This window comes from Myotis lucifugus, unplaced genomic scaffold (assembly GCF_000147115.1).
Source record: "Myotis lucifugus unplaced genomic scaffold, Myoluc2.0 scaffold_363, whole genome shotgun sequence".
Taxonomy (NCBI): domain Eukaryota; kingdom Metazoa; phylum Chordata; class Mammalia; order Chiroptera; family Vespertilionidae; genus Myotis; species Myotis lucifugus.
Window position 1 is genome coordinate 767,397 of NW_005871411.1, and position 10,303 is coordinate 777,699.

The 10,303-nt window shown below is 52.5% G+C and overlaps 2 protein-coding genes across 2 annotated transcripts in view; one reads left to right on the forward strand and one right to left on the reverse strand.

The window, feature by feature from the left end:
* Positions 1-2,373, reverse strand: part of ZIC2 (Zic family member 2) — a 7,456-nt gene extending 5,083 nt beyond the window's left edge. Inside the window, 1 exon segment of the mRNA XM_023764919.1 lies at positions 2,278-2,373. Coding sequence (XP_023620687.1) covers positions 2,278-2,373 — 96 coding nt within the window.
* Positions 2,374-4,827: 2,454 nt separating this feature from the next.
* ZIC5 (Zic family member 5) overlaps positions 4,828-10,303 on the forward strand; it is an 11,170-nt gene continuing 5,694 nt past the window's right edge. Inside the window, 2 exon segments of the mRNA XM_023764920.1 lie at positions 4,828-4,858; positions 9,769-10,170. Coding sequence (XP_023620688.1) covers positions 4,828-4,858; positions 9,769-10,170 — 433 coding nt within the window.

Here is a 10,303-nt window from a genome sequence, read left to right on the forward strand (position 1 = left end):
GCTGGCCCAGGCAGACCGGATAGAAAAGGACGCAGTCAAGTATTGGGAGCTTTCCGCCCGGGCCCCGCGCGCCCGCGTTTCCTTCTGACCGCCGCCCGGGCGCTGGGGCGGCGGGCGGAGGCCAGGCACCTTCTCCGCGGCGCGCTCGGTCGGCCGCTTCCTCCTGCGCGCGGCCGGTATTGTTCGGCGCCGCGGCCGCCGCGTTTAGCCCTCCTCGTCCTCCGCGCTTGGCATTGGCGGCGCTGGGCGTAGCAAACTTGCGGCAGCCGCGGATTCCCCCCGATGAAGGCAGCGGCCGCGCGGCTCCCTCTTTCTTTAAGTTGTGCGGGAGGAGGGGAGGAGGAGGAGAGGAGATGGGGGCTGTGGGAGGGGAGAAGGGAGGCAGAGGGAGAGGAGGAGGGGGAGTCGGGGCTGTAAAACGATAACAATAAAAAAAAAAAGTGCTCTCCAGCTTGTTCGCTCCCTCTCTCCAGTTGGCCTGGGGCACTGGACCAGAAGCGGCCAGCTGCAACCGCGAGGACGGAGCGGAATCCGCGGCCCAAGCAAACGAGAAAAGGCCAAAGCAGGTCCCCCCCTTTTAGCCGAGGTGGGGTCCGTCCGCCATCGCCTCCGCCTGTTTATTTCAGTGGGCGCCACCGACGCCGAAGCCTTTTATTTATTTATTTATTTATTTTACTTTTTTTGTCTCCTCCTTTTCCTCCCCCCTCCTCCCTAGCCCTCGCATCTCCCTTCCCGGCCTCCCTCCCACCAGCTCCAGGCCGGGCCTCCGGGTCACACCGCCCCTTTCGCCGCGGCTCCCGCCCCGCCCGCTCTCCCAGCGCCGCCATTGGCCGCCGCGGCCCCGTCAATCTTGCGCCCCCGCCCCGCGGAGGGTCCACCGCCCCTCCCTCGTGCCTCCGCGCTCCTGCCGCGGCGGAGAGGAGCGGCCGCCAGGGCCTGCCAGCCTCCCTAGCTGAGCCGGTGCTCTCGGCGCTGCGCCTCCGGCCCCCGCCGGCCGCGGCGCTCCTAGTGCCTGGCGACCGGCATAGCGCGCGGCCAGGCCGGGAGGGGACGGCACCCTGCACTCGCGCCCTTCCGCGGAGGCCACCGACTCCCCGCGGCCCCGAGCCCCTAGCGACGGGCACCGAAAACCGGTACCCCTGGCAGCTCGAGAACGTGGCTAACACCGGGCCGCGGGGCTGGAGGCCCTGTGCGCGGGGACACCCCAGGCCCCGGGCCCCGCCGGCAGCGCGCCGAGGTCGTGATCGGTGGGCACCCTCCCAACCTCTTTTCTCCCCATTTTGTAAACTTGCTCTGTGGTCTCGAAAACACAGGTGCTGGATGATGGGCCTGGATAAAGCCAGACACGCCCGTTCCTCCCGCTCTGTGGACACCCACCCAGACACCGGCCCCCTCCTGGGCCATGGCCCCCACCCGCTGCTCCGCTCCCCCGGCCTGCGCCCTGCGCCCTGCTCCGATCACAGCAGTAAACACTGGGCATCAGCGTTTGGAATTCGTTTATAGACAATGTCACCCTCGGGGTAGATGCCCAGAAGCCCAGGCCGCTGCCATGGTGGGGTGGGAAGTGTGGGGACGCCCGAGGCGCGAGGCCCAGCAAGGCTCTGTCAGGTTGGAGTTCGGCCGCGGGTCAGGCTCAGGGCCTCCGGAGAAGAAATCTCCAGGCTGGTAGGGCTTCGAGAAGATCTTTATAACTCCTCCAGGAGTGGGCGACTCCCCCTACCCCCATGGTGGTGGGGCCGCGAGGCTCCTCCCCTTGCGGTGCCCGCCCTGGCCTTCGGCCCAGGGGACTCTGGCCGCCCACCCCCCCCCCCCCCCACCTCGGGCCCAGGTTGACCGCTGCAGACATTTCCTGTCCCGCGAGGGAAAGCTTGCGCTTCCGAGGGAACGGGAGAGGCAACCGCGGGCCCTGAGGCGGCGAAGGTGTGAATGCAAGGTCTGAGGAGAACTGCTTTTATTTACAAATTGCTGGGAGTTGAAATAAAATTCCAGTAAGAGAAAACAATCAATATGCATTTCAAATTTTTCGTGTTGAAATGGATCCGGCAAAAACGCGGGAAGACCACTCTCGCTCGCTATTGCTAGCAGCACCCGGGGTCTCCAGCACCGGCCCCGGCAGCCTCTCCCGGCTTTCGTGGGTCTCAAGGTCGGAGCCCCCCGCAGCCCCTGTCATTAGGGGCGCTGTGCTCCCGCTCTGTCCCCATCCCCGCGCCCACCGAGCGCTGGAGGAGTCAGAGGGAGGCCAGGCCGGAGCAGCTAGTCGGAAAGCCAGGAGTTTGCCTGGTAGCTGGAGATGCTCGCCTTCCCTGCCAGGCGGAAATGCGCTTCTTTCCCACACACCACACTCTGCACAAAGAGGGATGGGGGAAGGCACATGCCGAACTGCTCCCCTAAACAGAGAGGAACCTGAGATTGAGGCGGAGAGAAGAGAGAGAGAAACCTCCCGTCAGAAAAGCTGCCCCTGCTACAGGAAGTCAAAAAATCGCCCACTGCACAGCCTTTCACACTTGTTTACTTTGCTCATCAATGTCTATGGGGCGAGGGAGAGAATAACTGGAAAAGCTCACTCCAAAAATATTGCCCAAAAGAAACGTTTTATTAGAGGTTCGTCGTGAGAATAGCCGTTTTGCACATCCAAAACCTCACTTCCTTTATTTCTTTCGAGCCACCAGATTTCAAGTTTTCCTCCTTTCCCACTTTCTCGCCCCCTCCCCACAGCTCTGTCCCTCTCTGCCTTGCCCCATTCTCTCCTTTCGTTTTGATTCCTCTTTCGCAGCCCGCACTTGGGGCGGGCGCGGCTGGGCCCCCTTTTGCGCTGGATTCCGCGGGCCGCGCGCGGCGGGGTAGTGGGGCAGACGCCTGAATTCCCGCCGGAGACCCCGCAGGCTGGGCCCTCCTGGCTATTCTTTCTCCGCTCCAGCTCTCCTCTCTCTGCAGGACACAGAGGAGCTGAGCCAAGTTCAAAGTCACGTCGCCGTCCCCTCTTAGAAGTGTTTTATTTCTCTACAAACCGCAAAGCCTTTCCCTCATGACACAGTGTTTCTTTTCTTTCTTTCTTTCTTTTTTTTTCTTCAGGAAGGAACGAGAGAGAGCGCGCGCAAGAAAGCAAAAGCCGGGGGTGGGGGGGGGGGGGGGCGGTGAAGGCTTTTCAGCCATTGCCTCAAAAGTAGATTTGGATTCCTTGGCTGAAGGGGAAAAAGCGGCCAGGCTGCGTTCTGCACCGTGTGAGTGATTTCGTTTTTTCAACAGGTTTCTGGAAGGACCCTCTGTGGCGGAGGCAGATCCGCGGGACCCACCACTGTCTCCATCGGATAAACAAGTCCCCTTTTTGTAAGTTTTCCAAAATTGCTCTTTGAAGATCTCACGCAGCCTGCGCCACGCTGGCGAGAGTGGAGGGTTTGCTGTCTGTGGATGACCCCGCCTGGTGGGCCCCTGGGCGCCCCGGCTGGCTTACATGTCATGGCAAATGGAGGGAATGGCAGTGCGACAGAGAATTCCGGGTGTCTTAAAAAATCAGAAAATCCCATCCAACACCCGGGCCTCGTTCACTGAGCACCTCATTGCGGTTGTGGGCCTCTGTGAATGGCTGACTGCGTTCTTTTGTATATGATGAGTATTTTGGGTGTACATATACATAAAAACAATACATATGTACACACAATATGCACACACACAGGTATATCTTGCTGGCCAGCAGAAGCCAAAAAGAAAGAAAGGAGAGGAAAGAAAGAAAGAAAGAAAGAAAGAAAGAAAGGAAGGAAGGAAGGAAGGAAGGAAGGAAGGAAGGAAGGAAGGAAGGAAGGAAGGAAGGAAAGAAAGACGCCACAAACAAACAAACCCAACAACAACAAACAAACAAACCAACCAACCTTTAAACTGGAAAGCAGAAACACTTGGTGGCTATATCATTCAAAGTTTTAAATTTTCTCCTAGGGAAAGGGATGCATATGGGGGAAGAGATGGGAGGAACAAATGTAGAATCAGCTGTCTGTACACACCAGACCCCCAGGCCCCCCCACAAAAGGATTTCAGCACCATCCTCTGTATCACAGACTCATAAATTCAACAAGATCATCAACAGGATATTAAGTTGCAGGTCACCTTTGATTCAGCCCTCTCAGCCACTCCTGGGCTGGGCGACCCCTGACCCATGAAGGACCACATGTGTGGTGGGGGGAGCCCGCTCAGTAAAACCCACATAGAACAAAAGTTCTTTGTCAGAGCTTTAGAGACGTGTAATATAAAAGAAAGGGAAATCGTGAAAATCTCAGCCAATGTTGTAACTTGTAAATGCCATTTTTTGAGAAGGGAGCGGTTGAGTAGAGATGGGGAGGTATCATAGGATAAGGCCCTCTCCTGTCTGCTAAAAGAACTTCTCTTCTTCCTACAGTTAAAATTTACTATTCTGTAACTGGGCTTATAAAAAGTCTCTCTATAAAATATATGCTCGCCAGCAGTTTAGTGATTGGGATGCAAATGTTTGCGTATTTGCCATCAGGGACTCAGAGAATAATAGACACCAACATTTCTGTGTCACAGTGGTTGTGGTTTTGCAAAAGGAAGAAAACTGGTTGTCCTTACTTTGTCTCCTCTTTCCTGATGGGAGTGTTTCTACTGCTGCAAAACAAAACAAAAACAAACCGAAAAACAGGAGGCATTAGCTTACACGAATGTGTTTAATTATTTTGAGGACCGCTATCCTTTGGGCTCCCAGGCGGACTACATCCAGGGAGGTTGAATACTGGTGACAGGCAAGCAGCTTTCCAATAAACTGCAGTATTATTGCAATAGACTTTGTAATACAATTTATGCTGTCATTCATAAATAACGATGCCATATGTCAACCATATTGCTTACACAAGTAAATCCGTCAACGTGTCACTATTTGATTTTTCTCAACAGCTTCTTCAAATATTGAAGTACAGATATTGGAAGCGGTGTGCAATGTGTGTGTGGAGGCTCCCCACAAAATTTGAGACTTAAAAAAACATACCACAGCACCTCTGCTCCTCCTTTGTCCCCCATCCAAAAACATCCTTCAGGATAAAGAATGAAGGGGGAGAAGAACACATCTTGAAGCCAATACAAATAATAATACTGGGTAGTTATATGAACTGTGAACACATAAGGGAGTTTTGTGGTTCCTGTTTTGACCTTATAAGCATATTTTAAAACACAACAATTAGGCATTTCCCAAGAATTTACCAATTCTAACGGGTGAAATGTGGGTCAAAGGCCAATCTCCAACTACTTCCATCTTTGAGGGCAAAAGTGATTGATAACCAAATGAGAATATTTGACGACAGGCCAATTTTACTCTGTTTATTTTTGTTTTAATCGTGGGGAAGTATAGAGAGCCATCATTTTCGAGGGCTTTTAACCACTAAAGTCAGGTGGACATGGGGTGTGTCCAATTCTTGACTACCCAAGACAACAGACAAATCCCAATCACAGCTGTACAGTTCCAATCTTCTGCTTAAAAAAAAAAAATCCTCGTTAAGCCCATGTAAAAGTGACAGGGATCATAAACTTCAGCAAAAAGCACCTTTTGGTTATTCTTAGCTCCACAGTATCCGTGAAGCCCGAGGACTCGGCGCGAGCTCAAAAGGGAGGAAAAGAGAGGCAACACTCACAGAGGCGCTCCGAGGGCTGCGGGGCTCAGAGCGCTCGGGCCCCTGGGGCGGGTCTCGGTGCCCCCGGGTCAGAACGCTCGTGGTGAGGGCGGGTGGGAGGGTAGGGATCTGGTCCCTGCCGAGTGCGGGTGGGGCGGGCAGCGGGAAACTCACTGCCTAGGTGCCTAGCGAGCCTCGTTTGGAAAAAGCCCTTGAACCCAAAGTCTTTGTCACTTCCGGCCCTGATAAAGCTCAATAAGATGCAGCTTCGTGGGTCCCTCTGCCCAGCTCACCTCGGCTTAAAGAGTTCTCGAGTGTATCTCCCGTGTTCTCAGTGTCTGCTAGTAACTCTCCTCCCAGCGGAGCGCCCACGGCCGCCTTTGGGCTGCGCCTCCAAGTCCTTCCCTTAATCCCTGGGGTAACTCGGGATACCGTGTTCGCCCTTGAACCCGCCTCTGGCGCAGCCCAAATGGCACTAGGCGCTCCAATTTCGCCAGGCACCCAGCCCTTCTGCAAGGAGGCAGCTCTCGCGAAAACCACTGCGGACTGGCGAGCAGTAAAGCAATTGCAAGGGCAATAAAAGGCAGCTAGGTGGGTCCTCCTGCTCTTTCCGGGTCTCCCTCACCGTCCCTGGCCGTACCCCCTCGCCCGCCTGCAGAAACCATCACACAAAGGCTCAAAGGCCAGGAAATGTCCAATCCACTTCCCTTAGAGTTTATTCATTGCCCACACAATTAATACACTGCGTTCAGCGACGAACGGAGGGCACCGGGGAGCCGCAGTCCCACTCTGCGCAGCGGGAAGCCTCAGCGCCGGCCTGGGCACCTCCAGCGACCCCGTCCCGTCGCCTCCAGGCAGCTGAGTGCAGGGTGGTTCCGGGCCAGCTCTGTGTTTTCCTTTTACCTCTCAGCCTCCTCGCGCCTTTGTTTGGGGCTGGGAGGAGGGTGGGGTTCGGGGTGCAACAGTGAAGTCTGGAAATCAGTGCTCCCCAGGAGGACCTGTTGACCCCAGAAAGGGCATTTCCATGTCTTGCCACGTAGCTGCTCCCAAAAGCGCAGACAAGGGCATGAGTTTTGAGGATCGGCCCTGACTGCCGGCACCACTGAGGAAATATGGGGCTAAGCCCACAGAACTGGCATGAAGACTTCTACACCACCCCCAACCCCTTTAACTAGTAGTATTTTCTCCAACGCCCTGGAAATGGTCGGTGTTTATTTAGGAAGTATGACACAGTTACTGGGATGTTAAAGGGGGGTGGATTTGGCTCCCAAAAGGCTTTAAAAAGAAACAGCGCACCTGGGGTTAGGCGGGTCATCATAATAACAAAAAGCGCGTCTACAAAATAAAAAGCTCTTTTATAAAGAAAGGCAATCCCGGAAATTCACTGGGAGCCTTCCTGAGAACCGTCTAGCTAGGCCTATTCTCAGGTTTAATTGGCAGGCAGTTTATTGGCGCCTTATTGGTGTTGACTGAATTTTGTTCCCAGTTCTTCCTTTTAAGAATTAGCATTTCAAGTCGATTTACCTGAGTCAATTATCTTTTTAGGGTCTGGGTTGAGTCATAAATTTGCAAATATTCATTAAACGCACTGTGTAAATATCCCTCTTTCCAATCGCCACCCAAACCTCGATTATTTCCTAAGAAAGTCTTTCCTTTTTTAAGGCTTCCATAAAAAGAAATTGATCAGGGGACTATATTTGAATTAAGACATATTAAATCGATGACAGATACACATCATGCTGTGTTTAACAAGAGTTGTACAAGGAGGCGGGTTCCAGATTCCGCAGGGCTCTGCTGCACCATTATTCACATTTTTACAGCCTTTCCTTCATGCCTTCACTCATTAAACCATTAAATTTCAGCAATTCAATAAAACAAAGCAGTTATAATTTTGAGGAAAAGCTATTTTGAAGGGGGTGGAGGTACTCGTTTTATTGCACCATAAAAATGCTCAACAGTCCATATTAAAGGTTATGTTGTGGTTATTTTCTTCTTTATTCATTCTTTTTGTTTTGTTTTTACTTATAACCTGCAGAATTGAACGTAAAGCTGCCATTATGGAAGTATTGACGCTCACTGCCAAGGAATTCAAATAAAGGGAACTCACTTGAAATGTTCTGAGAGGTAATGAAGACAGTGGCGACAACCCCAAATATGTCGCTTTCCCTATAAACCATCCATAGAGATGGCACAGTCCTTGCTCCACCTTTGCCTGGCTGGCTTGAGATGGTTTTGAGTCTTTAAAACGAAATTGTAAAAGATCTTGTCCTTTCCAGGTACGGATGTGGATTTTGTCACTGTTGTTTATTTTTAAAAAAATTTTGTTGTGTTTGCACTAATGCCTTTTTTATTCCCCCATATTTGAATTTCACCAACAATTAAAGAAAAGCAAAACATTTGAAATTTGATTGTCTTTTATTTGTTTGGCTGTAAGTTTTATAAGAGAAATGACATTTCCTGGGCTCACAGGGAAGTTTCCGGTTAAACATTGTTCACATCAATGTAAATGGGGCTATGGAATCAGGGCTTTTGAAAATATGTCTTACCTCTTTCCAGGTCCATCTCCCAGAGGATGGCTTGTGCAGTCTATTTTTGTGTGGACTGAAAATGAATTACACTAATAACGTTTCATTGTATCCCAAAAGAAAAAAAATCATTTGTCAATTTTTTTTCAAATAATTTTATGCAGGGCAACAAAATGAAAATGAAAACCTGACTTTAAATTTTGAGCATCTTGGAACATCACACAATTTTAATAGCTTTACTTTTTAAAGCTGAGTGACACACTGGGCAGTAAGAACCCTAAAGTTTGGGGGATGAAACAATTCTTCCCCGCCCCTCCGAAAAGTGATGCAGGAACCCTTTTTAAACTACTTTGATGGCAAATCATTTGAACTACATGGGTTTCACTTTTTAAAAAAAACCAGTGTTTATGGTTTTTAAATAAAACATCTCTCTTGCTAGTTCAGCTTATTATTAGACAATTGATAGCAAGGTAAAAGTCTATTCAATTAGTAAATATATAACGAAGACACTGCTTGACTTAAAAATTATTTTCTTGGATCAATTCTAATTCATGGTCCTTTCAAAGACACTGAGGCACACAGGTGGAGTACATTCTGGACTGGAAGGAGAGATTCTGCTTAAAGGATATTATTTACTTGGTTGCTTCCTTCTGGAGAGATGCTGTTTGGCCTGCCCCGCCACTGTATCTCCCAGAGGCAAAAGTTAGAATCGCTGCCCAAAGTCCCGCCTCCTCCGCCCCCCAGATCTAATTGGAAGTGGCAGATCCAGAACCGATGAGCAGTGAGATTACATTTCGAGCCAACTCCTTTGAAGCATATTGAAAAGGACTCCATGAGCTAAAAAGTCGAGGTAAAACGTTTCCTTTTGGGAAAGATGTATTTTGACTTCACTTGGTGTTTGGCGGAGCCAAACTGCTCAGATTGTTTTACAACCAATAGGATTTTAATACCCTTCCTCATTCCGTCTCCTGTGAGCCCTACGTGAGCGCCTGGCAGATTGGTGTCCTTCGCAAACAAGGTTCTAGCATCCTCTCCACAAGTACGAAGACGGGCGAACATCTAATCACCCTTTCTTCGGCGTAGCCTAGTGTGTGGATGTGGGAAGGGGCTCTGCGTGCAGTGAGGCGGGGGGGGGTTTGAAGTTGCCCCCCCCCTCCGCCTATTGTCCCCCCCGGGGGTCCCCAGCCCTCAGCCACCACTCGCCCTCCGGCCGCGTGCCGGCGCACGCTCTCCGCCAGGAGCTTCTGGGAAACGCCGAGCGTTGCGCGCGCAGGCCCAGCGCAAACTTTCTGCGAGTGCAACTTGGACATCCCCGGGGAGGTGGGGGATGCAGGGCTCCAGGGGAGGAGGGGGCGCGAAGCGAGAGCTAAGGCGGCCGCGAGCAGCGGGGCGGCTTCCCGCTGGGCCGAGGGTCTGAAAGGGAGCCAATCGGGCAGCCGCAGCTGCTGCCAATCACGCGGCTCGCTCCAATCCCACCCGTGCCATTTCCAAAATCTTGGTCCCACTGTGCAGCTCAAATGTGGTGTGCACTCTGCCAATCGCTGGAGGACCGAGTGGGAACGGGAATGAGCAGAGTTAGGAGACCAGGACAAAGAAGTTAAAGAGCCCCTAATATATACATGTTTTTGGAGGAGGGCAGAGGGGGAAAAAAGTCACCCCCGCGAGAGCCTATGGGTTTGATTGTGTGGTTCTGATGGAGCCCCCTTTGAGCAAGAGGAACCCGCCAGCGTTGAGATTAGCGGACTTGGCACCGGCTCAGGCCAGGCCTCTTCAGAATATGACAGGCTTCCCAGCGCTGGCCAGCCCGCCCGCCCACTCCCAACTTCGCGCCATAGCCACGCACCTCCGCCCTCGGGACCTGGGCGCTGACCTCGGCGTGGCCATCACTCCGCTCGGACCCGAGCACATGGCCCAGGCGAGCGCCCTCCGCCTCAGTCCTCTCTCCCAGGCACTCCCGGCACAGCCTGAGGCTCCCGCGGTCGCCGCCCGCGCAGCGGCCTCGGGGCACACCCCGGAGGGGGGGCCCCTTTCCCGGGGTGGGGGGGAAGGGGAAGGGGTTTGTTTTTCGGGCAAGGGCCAGGGGCCCCTTCTCATTTGACCGGGTCCCCTATTTTGTATTTGTGGTTTAAGAAAAAAAGATTATTATTTGGTGGAAAACTGTCCCCAGAA